Source organism: Myotis lucifugus, unplaced genomic scaffold (assembly GCF_000147115.1).
Source record: "Myotis lucifugus unplaced genomic scaffold, Myoluc2.0 scaffold_106, whole genome shotgun sequence".
NCBI classification, from domain to species: domain Eukaryota; kingdom Metazoa; phylum Chordata; class Mammalia; order Chiroptera; family Vespertilionidae; genus Myotis; species Myotis lucifugus.
The window spans coordinates 3570108-3587518 of record NW_005871154.1 but is presented as its reverse complement, the minus strand read 5'-3'; the positions used below and the strand labels follow the sequence as shown (position 1 = coordinate 3587518).

General features: G+C 40.0%; 1 protein-coding gene and 1 long non-coding RNA gene across 4 annotated transcripts; one reads left to right on the top strand and one right to left on the bottom strand.

The window, feature by feature from the left end:
• The first annotated feature begins 3960 nt into the window (after nt 1–3960).
• Nucleotides 3961–11608, top strand: TMEM126B (transmembrane protein 126B). 3 transcript variants are annotated; one of them, XM_006092905.3, is made up of 5 exons: nt 3961–4085; nt 8201–8319; nt 9635–9828; nt 10895–11006; nt 11265–11581. In XM_006092905.3, exons 1-5 carry the CDS (start codon nt 4005–4007, stop codon nt 11446–11448), a joined length of 690 nt encoding a protein of 229 aa, XP_006092967.1. In that variant the 5' UTR covers nt 3961–4004; the 3' UTR covers nt 11449–11581. The 3 variants fall into 3 exon arrangements, with proteins under 3 accessions (XP_006092967.1, XP_023613136.1, XP_023613137.1); XM_023757368.1 differs by lacking the exon at nt 3961–4085 and adding an exon at nt 6475–6630; XM_023757369.1 differs by lacking the exon at nt 3961–4085 and adding an exon at nt 7823–7884 and having other exon boundaries at nt 11265–11608.
• On the bottom strand, nt 4534–16718 carry LOC106697842. The gene is made up of 4 exons (XR_002830282.1): nt 15109–16718; nt 13812–14239; nt 5748–5821; nt 4534–4909 (listed from the first exon to the last, which is right to left on the bottom strand). It is a non-coding gene; the product is annotated as an uncharacterized LOC106697842 (long non-coding RNA).
• Nucleotides 16719–17411: the final 693 nt, after the last annotated feature.

Genomic DNA, 17411 nt, shown 5'->3' with positions numbered 1-17411 from the left:
AAATGAGAGTTTCTTATTTTAATAAGAATATATTAAATAATGAGTAAACACTTGGCTCAATGAAGATAGTTATTGCTAAAATTACATTAATCTAGCTCCCCTGTCATATCCATCAGATGTAACAATGAAAAGAAATGATTCAAGATGACAGAGGACAGTACTCCCCACAGAATAAAAATTCAGGTTATACTTTAAAAATATTTGTTTTACTCATATTTTAGAAATTGTACAAAAGTAAGGTTAGCCAATTAAAAAAATATAATGCACATGTCATAATTTGTTGGCTAGTTGTTTATAAGATTAAAAAATATAACTTAATACTAATAGTTTTAAGAGATTAAAAATAAGATAAATTTTTCTAACTAGATCAGTTCACAAAGTAAATTAAATAATGCATATACTTTAGTATAACCCAAATATATATAGTTTTTGCTAACTAGAACTTGATTCCTTAAAATCTGATCCATTACAATCAATCCATTGTTAATGAAGGAAGGGGGGGCGGTGAAGGAAAGAGAGAAGAAGGAAAGAGGGAAAAGGAAGAAAGATGGAAAAAAGGAAATAAAATTTAAATTATTTCTCATTAAGTATGACTTTCAATCATGTACAAGCAATTCTTGTAACTTCCTTTAAAGTTCAGAACTCTTAAAAGGCTCAGCCCACTGGGTTTAGAAACCTGAAATTCGCCCTGCTAGAACATTAGTTACCCTTCCTCCTTCCCAGTTATCTTTTCTCTCTGGAGAACAGTAAGTGGTAGAAAGAATAAAAACACACTACAAGTTAAATAAGTCAAGCACCTATATCCTTTATTGGCTACATTACTGAAACCATTTTGGTTCCAGATAAGCCAATTGTCAGGTACAGACAGGTGTGGCTCCAAAATCTCGGAGACAGTTTACTTCTCTCAGTGATGTTATGGGGAAGAGAGGGAGAAGGAAACAATGCCACTCTTAAATCCTAGCGTACAAAGGGATGTTTCTAGGTGTTTCAAAGGTTTTATACATCATTGTCCATCTCCACAAATACTGGTTGGGTAAAGCATCACACTGCTTCCTCAGTGCACCTTCCAACTCGACAGGTAGGAGGATTAATCACCGTGCACAGGCAGGTTCACTTTAACCTTCACCCCCAAACTTTAGTTCCCGATCGTAGCAACTCACACGACTGGTCAGCATTTAGATCTATGCTAGCCCAGTATAATAGAGTTCAAGGGTGTTCACATAAATTTTGGTTCAAAACCCTTGAGAAAACTTTGTAGTTGATCTGATCTTCCACACCATCTCAAAAAAATATCTGGTTTCACTACGACCCTTAGCAAGAAAGATAACGTACAGCAAAGCTATGCTGAAATGAATCTCCCAAGGACTGAGCTATAATAAACTAGACTTTAGGAACCCACTGATCTTGATCAATTTAAGGGAGGGATAAGAGGTAGGGATTCAGGTGTTTGCTTCATTTGGGGAACTTGTCAATCATGCTATTGGATAAGGCAGACATCTCGAAAAGCACAAGTTATCAAACTTGTACTTTAGCACAAAAGTGAAGATTCACACTAAAGTAAACCCAAATATGAAATATATTTTTAAACCAAAGATGAATAATAAATCCATAATTTTGTTCAGTACAAACAACTTTGCTATTTTTTACACTATGTAATTCACTTGATAAATATTAAATCTATGAGAAAGAACTCGACTGTACACGTTTCTTTTTTAAAGATTGTTTAAAACTAACCTTTAAAATACTAAAGTAGATCCCAAATCTATGCTGATTATGGTGATTTAGACCACCTGATTTATGAAATCGTCGATGTCTGCAATTAAATACTACAGTCCTACTTCATTTCACTTTAGCAAAATAAGATTACTGAATGATGTGCCACAGAAAAGATGTTATTGTAATCAACATTTGCCCAAGCCAAATCTTACTTTCAAATGGAATACAATTTAAATTACAACTACCAGAACCAAGAAATATATATTGCATAGGAAGCTTCAATGCCCACCTTTCTTCTTGACTGGCATTCTTGGTCTTTCCACTGCCACAGGATTCAAGCTCTCTTTTCAGGTCTCAACTTTATCCAACTGGATTGAGGCCAAGAGTCAGGTAACTGTTGCAAACCACTTCACCTATTTGGTTTTGAAGTCCAGGCTGTCTTCTCTTTTGGATAAAGAAAAAATAATGTATTTTTCCACAATTAAAATTTTGAAACTGCCCACACAGTTTAGAGAAATATAGCTTCAGTTTTTATAAAATAGTATTTTTTTTAAAAAAAAAAAAGCTGAGAAAATTATTGTAAGCATAAAAACGTTATTAAAACTCCTCTTCAGGCAGCAACATTTTTGGAGTTCAATGACTAACTCAATTAAGGCACAAACCAAATTTACAAAGCAGTTTCACTGCTCAATACATGATCGGATTCAAGGATGATCTGGTTGATGATAAAGATCCTCCGTTCTTTAGAGAAAAATTAAAATACCCCCCCCCTGCTGCCCCCCCCCCCCCAAATACTTTTGAAAACCTCTTTGACTCTGATCTCTAAAAAGGTGGGTGAGTTTGAACGTTTTCCGGAGCAGAACACAGACTGAAAGGCCCTTTCCGTTCCCTGGACCACAAGTTCCAGATCTCACCCCTCAGTAAGGCAGGATCCAGCTTGCTGTCACTTTCATTTTTTTCCTTCTGTCCTCTCCGAGCCCCTCAGGCTTGATCCTTAATGCCCCCTCTGATTCTGATCCTCCCATGTATTAGCCGAGAGGATTGAAAAGCAGGAAAGCAATCCCCTGGCACGGAGGCGTTACAGTGACAGTGCTACTCGGGGGGCACTTGATGCAGGATGAGTTGGCGAAGCAGGTCTCTTCACCCTGGAGTCATTCATTCACATCGTGCCATCTCTTCGCGTCCAGGCAGCTGCCTGCCCAGCGAGGAAAAGCGCCGGGACCGGTCCAGAGCCGCCAGCCCTTCCCGCGAAGGTGTTTTCGGAGACGCTGTAGTATTAGGCATGTGAGCACCAGCTGTGCACAGGGCTGGCGATTTCCTACAGGAGAGAGAGTTCGGCCGCTTGGCTTCCACCTCCACCCTTCCTCTCAATCTCTCTCCAAACGACCCACCTTCCTTTTGCAGAAAAGACAGGCAATCTCTGCCACCGCGGGCCACCCCTGCCCACACCCCGTCCTGATAGAGAAGAGGAGCTCTGAGATGTCCTGCACCCTCCACGCGATGGAGGGTTTCCTCAGGCAGGAGGAACAGCAGCACTAGAAATTATATAACTCTCGAATTTGGCTCCTCTAAGACATGGAGCCTGGAGGGTCGGGGGTTGCTGGTCTGGGAGACACTGCTGGGCACAGAACGTGCAGCAAAAGGGCGCCAGGCCTCCTCGCTGCGCCCCCCGCCCCAAACACTGGCTGGCCAGGGGGGCTTCTCGGGAAGTGGGGAGCAACTGCCCCTCCGGTCCCTTTCTGCGCGGAGTGAGAGGATGGAATATGAGGGCACTAGAGACGGGGGAGAGGAGCCAGACCGCGGCGAGGGGAGGAGGCCAGTCGGAGATGCCCTGGCGGCCGGTGGGGGGCTCAGGGGAGGAAGAGCCCGAGAAGCGGGAGCCTTAATACATGGTCCAGGCCAGAGGGGCGAGCTCCTTCCAGGAATGAGAGGGGCGGGCAGCTCGCCCCGGCTGAGGAGCCCAGAGGAGAGGAAAACGCGCAGCGACATCCCCGTGTTCGCCACGCCCCACGTTCCCCTCCAGGTGGGAGAGGGAGCGCGGCTGACGAATAGCCGCGCTGGGAAATGCAGGGCTGGCAGGAGGGGCGGGCCTACAAGCGGCCGGGTCTCCTCGGAGCCAATGAGCAGCCGTCATTTCGGGCCGCCGCGCCCAATCACCGCCAGGATGGAGGGCGCGGCTTTTGACTGGGTCGGGGCGGGCCGGGACCGCCAGAGAGAGGCGTGAGCCGGCGACACCGCCCACCCCGGCGCCGGGGCCCCGCCCACCTGCCGGTCACGTGAGCTCCAAGATGGCGGCGCCCGGGCGCGAGGCGGGGGCTGACCCGCGAGGGAAAGGTGTGGTGCCGGTGGGCGCTGGGGAAATGCCCAAGGTAGGCGGAGACCCGGGGTGGTTGGGACCATGGTTTCTGCAGCCTCACCGTGTTGGCGGGCCCTTCTGAAATGGTGCAAGCACAAAGGGTTTGAAAATCTAAGAACAGCTCCCAAGGGCAAGGGTCTTTCAGTGACGTCCCAGTTGCCCTGGAAAGAGGCCGAGAGAAAGTAGGAGACCTCAAGTCTAGTCTTGACCGCTTGCCGCTTGTTTTCTCTTGCCCCTGAGCCTTTGCGCGGGCCTCGCCTTCAACTTGCAGTAACTCCGAGCACCTCCTCCTCCCACCCCAGCCCCTGCCAAGTCCTCCTCTTACATCTGTATTGTTGGATCGATTTTGTTATAGGCAGCCGCACTGGGTGTTAGACCCTTGGGGTCAGGTCAAACCAAAACCAGGGTGCAACAACCTCGGGACTTGGGTTCTGGCTAGGAAAGAATTCAGAGCAAGACCCAAACTGTAAGAACATGTATTTGGCAAATCACAGAAGTAAGGGAAGCAATTCCTGGGAGAAATGGGCTTAGGAAACAAGTTATGGAGGGAAAGGAAGGGCCCTGGCAGCGTGGGCGTGAGGAAGCTGAAGGGAAGGGAAAGGCTCTGCTGCTCCTGCAGGGAGAGCAGCCGGGCCCTGTCCCGAGGGTTTGAAGGGTGGAGGGTTGAGGGGCGGACCCGGGAGAAGATCTCAATAGGAGAGTCAGCGGCTTCCCGGTGTGTCCTCTCAGGGTTGTGCACTCCACTGATCGATTGGCGGCACCAGGATAGGGGGTCATTCCATGCGGCTGGTCCCAGCTTCAGCCTGGGCTGGTTTTGTAGCTGATCTGGGCCTGGAGCTGAAATACAACAAGCATAGATGTTATCTACAGGGAGGAGAGGTCAGGGGGTCCAAACCACGTGACCAACATGCTAGGCCGCAGTGATGGCGAACCTTTTGAGCTCGGCGTGTCAGCATTTTGGAAAACCCTAACTTAACTCTGGTGCCGTGTCACATATAGAAATTTTTTGATATTTGCAACCATAGTAAAACAAAGACTTACATTTTTGATATTTATTTTATATGTTTAAATGCTATTTAACAAAGAAAATCAAACAAAAAAATGAGTTCGCGTGTCACAGGTTTGCCATCACTGTCACCCAACCATAAAATTATTTTCGTTGCTACTTCATAACAGTAATGCTGCTACTGTTATGAATTGTAAATATCTGATATGCAGGATGGTCTTAGGCAACCCCTGTGAAAGGGTCGTTCGACCGCCAAAGGGGTCACGACCCACAGGTTGAGAACCGCTGCACTAGAGGCCTGGTGCACGAAATTTGTGCACTTGGGGGAGGGGGGGGAGAGCCCCCTCAGCCCGGCCTGCACCCTCTTGCAGTCTGGGAGCCCTTGGGGGATAGCCAACTGACTGGGAGTGGCCCCAAGTTGGACATCCTTAGGGCTGCGTGGAGGTGAGAGAGGCTTCCACCACCGCTGCTGTGCTCACCAGCCATGAGCCCGGCTTTTGGCTGAGCAGCGTTCTCCCTGTGGGAGTGCACTGACCACCAGAAGGCAGCTCCTGAGTTGAGCATCTGCCCCCTGGTGATCAGTGTGTGTCATAGCAACTGGTCGTTCCGCCCTTTGGTCAATTTGCATATTAGCCTTTTATTATATAGGATTCATTCCATTTAAATTACCTGCCTGTTTGTCCTGACCTCCCTCTGGGTTGTGGATTCCTGAGGACATGACTACATCTTCATTATCTCAGGGGCTATCAAATGAGGAATGAATGTGGTATAAAACTGAAGGTCAGGTAACATAGTACAATAAAAGCACTACATAACCATAAAATACTTTGCAAACTATAAACCTTTATAAATTCACACTTTCTAGTATATTGAGTGGCCTTGGACTAATTTTGATATAAAATGTTGGTTATAGCAAAATCGTTACATTTCAATACTTGTTAAAAGTCTATCAGAAAGTTACCAATCTATTTTTGCTTTAATAACAGTGCCTTCCAAAGATTAGGCACTCAAATATTTGCTGAACTGTTTGAGTCTTTTAGGATTATAATCCTGGGTGTCTGTGTTCCCTACATACTAAGAATGTAGACAAGGTAGAAGGATGATACATGTCATTGCCTGAAAGTTTTCTTTTGGGGAGTAAGGAATTTCAGTGAGTTAGACGATAGCAAAACATAAATTTATCCAAGGTTCCTGATTATCATGTTACTGACATCTGCCTTCCTAGAACATTATAGACCTCCCTCAGATATTACTATCTCTTCTCTTCCATTTCCCATTTAGATGTCAGAGGGAGGCAAAAGATTAAGTCTAGTCCCTGAGAAATTGTAATTTGTAATTTTTTCCCTGTCCTCCCCAGATATTTTTTAAAAGAAAATAGAACTACCTGAGTACAGTCTGTAATGATGCAGGGAAGGAAACTGGCCCATTATCATTGTGTAATACCATACACCAAAGGTCAAAGGAGCCCATATCTTCAGGATGCTGATACCGGAGATGAATTGGCCTGGCCTTTCATTAGTTAGGCTTAGTACTGCTGCATATCAGTTGTTCAGTAAGTAAATATTACAGTGATGTTCAACATGTGTCCATCGACTACCAACATAAAAAGAATAACTGGGCCCTAGCTGGTTTGGCCCATGGACTGAAAGGTCCCAGGTTCGATTCTGGTCAAGGGCATGCACCTCAGTTTCAGGCTCCATCCCCAGCCCTGGTTGGGGCATGTGTGGGAGGCAACCAATCGACATGTCTCTCTCACATCAGTGTTTCTCTCTGTCTCTCCCCCTCCCTTCCACTCTCTCTAAAAGTCAATGGAAGAATCTCCTCAGGTGAGGATTAACTACAGAAAAGAATCACTGGTGCTACTAAAATGAAGATTTCTAGGCTTCACTCTACTCCCACTGAATCCACATATCTCAGGAAGCTCAAGAGACTGCATTTGGAATAAATTTCCAATGTGATTCTTGTGCACACTAAATGTTGAGAATCACTGACTTATTAAGTATCTTCTGTGTTATTATACTCAATCCACTCTAATTCTCTTGCCCTGTACTCCTGAAATATGAGATTTAGTCTGTGCCCTTGGCTAAGTTTAATGTTGCTAATGTGGAGGTTGGTATAAATTGTGAAGGGCCATGGATTTTTAATATCTATTCATTGGCTAACCTGGAGTCTTATAATGCTTGTGTGGCAAAAGATTTAATAAATGTTTTTATTTAAAATTTTCATGGTGATCTGAGAGTCTTACCCAGAACACAACATTCAGAAAGGAACCTTTCTGAGAATCTAGTTTTTTGTTTTATTTTGTTTTCCCACTGGTTTCTGTTAAGATGTTATTGGCCAAACCCTCATGGTCCCTTGACATTGACAGCCATCTCTTCATACATCACACCTGGACACAGGAACTTTCCGGCCCTAGAGCCCAGTGCCATGGGTCCTGGCTCCCTGGTATGCCACACAGCAGTTTCCAGTCAAGTCCCTGCTTCGCCCTGGGTACTACTAAGAAGCTGGACATATTACTTATATCATCTGGAGCCGTGATCCACTGTTTCTTCCTAGCCTGGAACACTGCCCCTCTTTCTGAAGTTCTCTCTCACTGTTCTCCAAGGCAATCCCTGCTCTCTCCCATTTCTCCAGGAAACTCAACATTATCTCCAAAATGAGCGCAGGCTTTCAATCTCTTTCATAGGATAGAGATTGTTGTCAAGAAGTAGCTACTGTTTTCTTCCAGCTCTGATAAAGCTAGAGCAAGAACTGCAAAGGGCCTGGCTACCTTTGGGAAAACTATAAGGAAAACAAAAATATTTCAGTAAGTTATCCTTCTATACTATGTCCTGAAGCAAGTCAACCTTTCTGAACCTTATTTTTCTCATCTGTAAAATTGGAGATGATTATTGTCCTACCAACTTTTCAAAATTATTGTGTGAATCAAAAAAGCCACTGTCTAGCAGATAGTAAGAGTTCACTAAATGTTGATTGAATCATTAACGAAGTAGGAAAAAGCAGATGATAATACTTGACACATTACTAGAGTCTAAATGTTTTTTCATCGGAATCTGTAGAATTTATAAGGTTTAATATTAATATCATTAGCTATTATGGTTCTCCAATTTTGTGTTTTCCAGGACATCAAGATGGCAACATACACACGTGGTCAACTCAGCCCCTCTCTAAGAGATAAAGAACTCGGACCAATGGTCATTGAAATCATAGAAAAAAAAATTGAGTATCTTAGAAAAGAAAAGTAAGAGACACACGCAGACTGAAAATCAATTACTTTTTTCTGCAGATCTGTATTTCTGTTGTTTCTGAATATCTAAGATTCTCTTAACTTTATTGAGTTGGTTATGAAGAAAACTTATTGGGGGGGAAAAGGAGACATATGTAATACCCTTTGTAATACTTTAAGCAATAAAACAAAAAAAAACCCAAAAACTTATTTTTTTTAAAAATGGAGAAAAACATGGGTAGATGAAAATAGTGGTCTGTTAGAATATTGGAACTGTGGATAATTACTTTTGCTTCTTAAAAAATGGCCAAAATTGTTATTGAAATGTTATTTGTGCAATAAACATTTAAAAATTAAAAGTAATTAGGAAAGCCTGGCCAGTGTGGCTCGATTGGAGAGTCGTCCTGTACACCAAAAGATTGTGGGTTCGATTTCCAGTCAGAGCACATACCCAGGTTACAAGTTCGATCCCTGGTTGGGCACGTACAGAAGGCAATCGATTGATGTTTCTCTTTCCCCCTTCCTCTCTCTTTAAAATCAATTTTAAAAAAACAACAACACATATCCTCAAATGAGGATTTAAAAAACTTTTTTAATTAGGAGAATACCATTTGGAAGCTACTTATATTTCATTGTTGATCAGTTGTAATTAAATTCAGTTTAGAATTGATTACCTTAATCACAGTGCTGAGTTCAACAAACAGGAATATAGATTCTATGATGTACATATAGTTTCACATTACCATTTTGACTTTTAGATTTTTAGAGCTCCAAAATAAAATCAAAGATGTTGACCATATACCTTATACATTTCTGGATTTGGGTATGGGTCAGAATAAGTAAAACTAGATCTAGCAAATCTCTTTGGATGAAGTTTTGGAAATCCTCGACAAATTACTTTAAATATATCTGGACTAATTAAAAACTAGTTATTTTCTAGAAGGCCTAACCAAATATAAGCAACTTTTTTATTCAAATGACCTTAAGAGCAGTATTCTTGGATTTACATATAAAATTTGGCTACATCGGAACATATTCATATTTCTTTGTGGCCAAAATGTATTCTCTCTTTAAAAGAGCTCCATTTTAGAACCACTGTAAATATTCTCAGAAAGGGAATTATATCCTCTGATTAGAATGAAAGTTCCATGAGGAGTAGGATTTTTTTCTTTATTCACTGCCCTATCCTCAGCATGTAGAAAATACATTTCATATAGTAAGTGTTCAGAAATATTTGATGCTGAGTAAATATGTAATAACAAATGACTACCCGAGAAAAGATATTTCCATTAGGAAAATATGTTAACCTTGATTATTGTTTTTCCATTAGTGCTTTAAATATACGTGGGACACTGCTCGTTGGAACAGCAGCTGGTTTCTCTGGAATATTGGCAAACTTCCTTTTCAGACACTGCTTCAAGGTTAAACATGATGCTTTGAAGACATATGCATCATTGACTACACTTCCATTTTTGTCTACCTTAGTTACGTATAAGCTCCTTGTTACAGATGCTTTGTATTCAGGTAAATTTAAATTCATTAAAGTATAATGTGTTCATGTCTCAGTAAAATTACTCATTAACATATACTGTTGCTACTGCTAATAATAACCCCTTACATTTGTGTATTGCTTTACCACTTACAAAGTACCTTCACATATATTGTCCTATTTCAGGAGGTCCCACAACAGACCTAATCAGACAGGGCAAGTCTTTCTTACAGATAAGCAGCAAAAACAGAGACATGTTCAAATCTAAGAAGCAGCATAATATACTGAGAAAAAAGCAGCTTTGGCAGATTACACACAATTTCAGATCCTAACTCCTTGAATTTTGTGACATTGGGCAAGTCACTTAATCTGAGACTCAGTTGAGTCTTATCTATGAATTAGGACTAATAATACTTACCTCACAGGATTGTGAGAATTAAGATTGTGTATGTTAAATGCCTAACATAGTATCTGGTATATTATGGGCTTCTAATGTTATTTCCTGCCTCCTCCCATTACCTTAAGTTTCACATCTAGTAATTGATGGAACCTCTCACCCCTGTTCATTAGATCCCTGCTTAAATCTCTCTTCCCCAGGGAAACCTTCTCTGATTCCCTCAAGGTTTCTAGATACATTCTCTATACATGTTACCTTCAAAGCTGCATTGTGCACCCTTAAAATTATTTATAAGTATTTGTCAAATGTCTTTCTTTCCTGATTGACTAGCCTGAAGGTTAGATATTGAGTCTCTTTTATGCAACACTGTACCCCTAGCACTTAGCATATGTCTGACACCTAGACAAAATGTATTAACCTAGAATCCAGAGGTCTGGTGAGCTAGTTTAATTCTTTAATATAAAGTTGTTTCTGCAGCAACCATATATCTAAGAGATAACTTTCCTAATGTAAAGTGTAATAAAAGCACTTTTAAGACATGGTGCATTTAGTCAGTTGTATGCCGTAGGCTGAATTTCTAATATTATTCCTACTATTTCACTGTGGTTGAGGACAGTGCAGATAACTACTCTTTGAGGGCACACGACTTTCTTAATGTTTATCCTGAGTTTTAAAGGGAGATCAAATTTACTTTTGTTTTCCAGGTAATATAAGCGTGGAAGAATGTGCTCTGAGAAGTTCACTGGTTGGCATAGTATGCGGTGTTTTATATCCAACTGGTTTGGCTTTTTCTAAAAATGGACGTCTGGCAGTAAAGTAAGTCTGTCTATTCCTTCTCTTCCTTACTTGTTTAAAAAAAAAAAATATATATATATATATATATATATATATATATATGAAAAGTCTCCTTATTCTTTAGCTGCCATGGACACATTTTAATCATTTTAGATAGCTAACTTTTAACCTTTTTTGCTAGCTACATGAAAAACCTAGAATAGAAATGATCAGTGTAGGAAAAATCAAATTTTTCATAGAATATGCATCCAGAAGTACTTACCTATTTTTCCTTTTCAGGTACCATACTGTTCCACTGCCACCAAAAGGAAGGGTTTTACATCACTGGTTGATGCTTTGTCAAAGAGATATAAAGGGAATGCTGATTCCTCTAGCCTTTCAGATAGTCTTTGGAATATACCAGGGTATACAACATTATGCAGTATTTCAGAGTACGTTAGAGGAAACTGTACATGAAGATTAACCAAGAAGTGAATGGATTTTTTTATGGTGAGGACTCAGGTATTGCTGAAAGAGTTCAAAGTAACTCTGGACAATTTGTTTCTGTTCTTTTGCCTAGTGTATAGCAGGTTCTGAATAAATATTCAGAAACTCAATAAATAAATGTAAGTTTTTTCTTTCTTCCTCATTGTATGTGGAAATGGGTTTAGGCTTCAAGTTCTGATCTGTACATTTATATACTGTCATTCATCAAACATTTATTGAGCAACAACTGCCTCGCAGGCACTGTGTTACATATAATAAGAAATGGTCCTTATCCAGAAGGAACTCACAATTAGAAGATAAATTAAACATATGAACACACAGCATGAGAGAGTTTGAGAGGTATACACATAATTCTGTGGGCACATTGAGGATGTGGATCTTAACTATTTGGGCAGAAGGGAAAACTATAGAGAAGAAGTGACATTTGACCTAAATTTTTAAGAAGTTGAAAGTTCATAAGAAAGCAAAATACAGAAATAGCATACAGCCCATTCCTTCACTCTAAACTCTGATTCAGCTAGCTTCTTATAGTTAACACATTCTTTTCACTGTGCTGTTTAAAGAACATATATTGAGTGCCTACTGGCTATGCATTTATACAGGCACCAGGGGTACAAAGATTCAGTCCCTACCCTCAACAAGTTTAAAATCTGAAGGAAGAAATCAAAGCATGCATCTTTAAGTCTGCTAGAGCATTCCTGAGCTACATATTTATCTTACTTTAGGAATAAACACTGTCCGATGAAAAGAAAAGATACAGAATGGAACCCCACAGCCCATTCTCCTTGTCTTAACCATATTCATAGTGAGATTAAAGATTTGATCATCTGAAGCTTCAAGCAACCCAAAGCAGAAATGGAAGTCTTAGTCAGGTGATTATGGCATCATATATAACAAAGTAAAATACGTGTACTCTTTTGCTAATGAAAAAACAAAGACTAGCCATCTAGCTTCGTATTCTCAGAATAATTTATGATACTTGAAACTCTAAGGAAAGGGCAAGTAATTGGGGGTGGGGCGAAGGAGGCGCAGGGGGAATCAAGTCAAATAGATAACTAGATCAATAGTATTCATATTTTAACTCTTAAAAAATTAGTATATGACTACATAAATACTTTCTCATTGTGAGATACTCAAATGATTCAAAAATATATATACAAGGTGGGGCAAAAGTGGGTTTACAGTTGTGAGTATGCAAACACAGAGAATACTTGTATTATTATTTATTAATTGCATTATTTTCCATATGAGCAACTATAAACCTACTTTTGTATATATATTTATATATATATAAATATATATTTATATATATATATAAACCCACCCTGTATATATATATTTGCTATATAGAACAAGACTTGAAAAGTCCTCCTGCTCTCCTACTTCATCCTATTTCTACTCTATTCTCAGGGTAACCACTATCAAGTTAGCATGCCTCTTGCAGTTTTCTTTTGTTACATATTTTTAAAATAAATTTGATTATCCATACATATTATGCTGAAAATTTGCACTTAACCATATGTCTTGGAGATCTTTCTAACTCATTACATATACCAACACATTCTTTTCAGTGGCAGTACATTCTTGATGATTCCAGTATTCACATAGGTGATCCTTCCGGCACCCTGGTCTCTCTACCACTTATTCCCATGGTCATACTTTAGACCTGTCTGAAATAATAGTCAGTAGCCACTAGTCAGTATTTGAATTGTGAATAATCTAAATTGAAATGTGTAAAATACACATCAAGTTTTAAAGATTTGCTATGTAAAAAAATATAAAATATCTCATAAATAATCTATTGATTACATGTTGAAAGGTTACTCTTAGTAATATTGGGTTAAATAAAATTAATTTTACTTGTTTTTTTTAATGTGCCTACTAGGAAATTTCAAATTACATACATAATTCACATTATATTTTCATTTGTACTATGTTGCTCTAGACCTTGTCATTATCAATAAATTCAAATTCTTCACATTCTCAATTTTAAAATCCAGTTTTATCACTAGCTCCTGTCCTTCAAGTTCATTTCATTCTCAGGCCACAACTCCAGCATTATTTCAGCCTCACCGGAACCTATAATCCATCAGTCCCACTAACTTTTCACTGTCCCTCATCCCCTCACATCCTTATTGCCCTTCTCCAGTTTCAGCCACATCAATCTTTTTTAAAGTTTCCCAATCTTGAGGTAAAAAGATAAAAACAAAAATGAGTCTAGCAAAAGTTGATATTCAAATAAAGATATTGGCATGTTGGTTTTCTTTTGTGAATTTTCTGTTGTCTTTTGACCATTTGAATTGTAGCTCTATAAATTGTTTTATTTCCTCATATGCTTACGTAGTAATCTGGGACTGTGAAAGCTGCGTCCTGCATGGCTTGGGTTCGGGACCTGGAGAAGGGCCGTGCACAAATGAAGAGACTAGACAAGAAATATGAATTTGGAAATTACAGGGGGCCAGGCGGAGAGTCTTTCTCAAGAGGAAAGGCTTCACTGGTGCCCAGGCCCTGCCAGCTTTTTATTCAATTTTAGATACAGGTATTGCCCTTATTCAGGCAGGCAATTCCGGTACATTTATATACTGTAATGGGACAGTACAGTATATAGTACATATCTTCCAGCATGGGACATAAAAGCAAGGTTGACTTATGTTCATCTCCCCTGCCATATGAAAGCAGAAGAGACTTGTATTTCACTCCATGATTTCAATTTGCCTTTTCTACAATAGAAAAAGCTGGGAATTCTTGCCAAAGTGGTTGTAATAGGTCTGAAAGAAGAAATTAAGGAAACCTTCATCTGAGTGAACCACAATGAAGAAAAGCAGCAAGAGGTGTTAGATACAGCCTGGTTCAAATCCTAGCTTCACTACCATCAAGCTATTTCACCTCTCTACATCTAAGTTCCCTCATCTGTAAAATGAGGAATAAAGCTTGTATTAAGTCATGATAAAATTAGTTCATATACATAAATAAAACAAGAAGTCTCTATGTGTTGCAGCCATTATTGTCACTGTTGTTATTACTGCATACATAGCCTGTAGTTATGAGTTTAGTATTTTCCTAGAAACATTATAAAGAAGCACAACAAAGAAAATTCACAAGATATATTTCATTTGAATAAATATGTACTCATTTATTCAGATGATATTGATTCAACAACTGATGTATGAAACACATTGTATACCACACATTGGGAAAGCTACCTAAATTTCTGACTATGTTTCCTCTGAAAACATACTAATAACTGCTTTGAAGTGAGGTTATAAAAACTAAAGGATATGGAACCATACCTGGTATATAGGAAGTGCTCAATAAATGTGTTTACGTCGTCTATTTTCCCTAACGGGTGTATAACGATGACTAAGATGTTGTCCCTGCTATGAGAATTTCCTTTCTCTTTTGTCTTTTCCCCCATTTCCTCCAACTGTGTTAACCATATGATTTCCCCTGCTTTTGCATCGTATTCCATCACCCTGCATAGCTTGCAGTGTATTATATTGATTTTTTCCCCAGCTTTTATACAACTGTATTGTCTTGTAAACTATCCAGTATTTGAATTTCCAAGTTTAAGCAGTAATATAATGAAAAAATGGCTTTCTACAGATGTGGCTGAACTTAATAGAATTTGTTCACTCACCTTCCTAAGGTGTCCATCTGGTGTGGCTCAGTGGTTGAGTGCAGACCTATGAACCAGGAGGTCACGATTCCATTCCCTGTCAGGGCACAAGCCTGGGTTACAGGCTTGGTCCCCAGTAGGGGGTGTGCAGGAGTCAGCTGATCAATGATTCTCTCTCATTGATGTTTCTATACCTCCTCCTTCTCTGGTCCTCTCTCTGTAACCAATAAAAACATATTTTAAAAAAACATTTCTCCAAAGATATATAACCCATATTTTTCTACTTTTATCATTCTATCCCTACAAAGACAGTCACACTAACATTAATAAATATAAATAATTGAATCTTAGTAGTCCCTACCAGGTTGACTAAAGTAACATAGCCCCCCTAAAGTCACCCCAAGATTAGGCATGGTAAAGAAAAGATTAGTGAACTTGAAGAAACAGCAATATAAACTTCAAAATGAAACTGATAAAAAAGATCTCACTCATTTGTGGAATATAATGAACAACATAAACTGATGAACAAAAACATCCAGAGACAGAGAAGCATCAACCAGATGCTCAAACCTCAGAGGGAAGGTAGGAAGGGTGGGGATAACAGGGGAGAGATCGACCAAAGGGCTTGTATGTATGCCTATAAGCATAACCAATGGACACAGACACCAAGGGTGTGAGAGCATGAGCAGTCCTAGCTCTGAAAGCCAACAGTTTTGCTGTCCATGAGACTCACAAGACTACAGCAAACAAAAAAAGCAGTTGTTAACGGGCAGAAACATTCCCTGCAGGTATCTCCCCAGTGCAGAGGGAGCAGGCAAAAAATGTCCATCTCCCAGTTTTGCAGTTTAAAGGATACTGCCTAAGGTCAGAATTCTAATTTAACACGACTAGGAGCCAACTGCAAGTCTTCCTGGAGACTAAGGAAGCTGGCAGACACCTTTCTACCTTCTCTCCTGAGGCCTGTCCAAGTCACCAGTATCTCCCTGGAAGGAGCTAATACACACATCTGTACAACAGCTTTTGTGCTGCCACCCAAGGGACATGTCCCCAGATCTGGCTCTGGTAACCAATGAGCTTCCATTCACGAGTCCCACAGGACCATAGCAAACAAGAACCAGTTCTTTTATTTATTTTAATTTTATTTTTTTCAGAGAGGAAAGGAGAGGGAGAGAGAGAGAAAGAAACATCAATGACGACAGAGAATCATTGACTGACTGCCTCCGGCACCCCCGCACCTCCCAGTGGGGTTCAAGCCCACAAACGAGGCCCAGGCATGTGCCCTGACCGGGAATCGAACTGAATCGAACCATGGACTCCTGGTTCATAGGCTCAACCATTGAGCCACCACAGCCAGGCAAGAACCAGTTCTTATTCCAGTCATATCCCCAGGGCTCAGCAAAGAGGGAGCAGGAAAAAAAATAAAATAATTTCCTAATATTTCTCTAAAAGGGACCTATTCACATATTTTAAAAGATACTGCCTGATCAGGTTTCTAACATAGCAAACATCTAGGGCAGTGATGGCAAACCTATGACACGCGTGTCAGAGGTGACACGCAAACTTATTTTTTTGGTTGATTTTTCTTTGTTAAATGGCATTTAAATATATAAAATAACTATCAAAAATATAAGTCTTTGTTTTACTATGGTTGCAAATATCAAAAAATTTCTATATGTGACACGGCACCAGAGTTAAGTTAGGGTTTTTCAAAATGCTGACACGCCGAGCTCAAAAGGTTCGCCATCACGGACCTAGGGGCTAACTGCAATCTGCCCCAGAGAGCAGGGAAGCCTGCGGACACCCCTCACCCACTTCCTCCAGCCTGCTCCGAGTCGCGGTATCTCCCTGGAAGAACTTTTCAGTTAGATGTAGTCCCACTTGTTTATTTTTGCTTTTGTTGCCTTGGCTTTTTGTGTCAGATCTAAAAAATCATTGTTAAGACCAATGTCAAGGAAACAATGCATTCTCAAACAACCAATAGGTCAAAAAAATCTAAGGGAACTTAGAAAATATCTGGAAACAAACAAAAATAAAAGTACAACATCAAAACTTATGACAGCAGTACTAAGAAGTTTGTAGCGATAAACACATTAAAAAAGAAGGATCGCAACTAAAAAATCTAAACCTACACCTCAAGGAACTAAAGAACAAACTAAACCCTAAGTTAGCAGACAGAAAGACATAATAAAGATTAGAGCAGAAATGATTGAAATAGAAAATAATGTAAAAAATAAATAGAACTCTTAGTTGGTTTTTTTTTTTAAGCAGATTTACAAATTTGACAAACCTCTAGCTAGACTAAATAAGAAAGAAGACTCAAATAA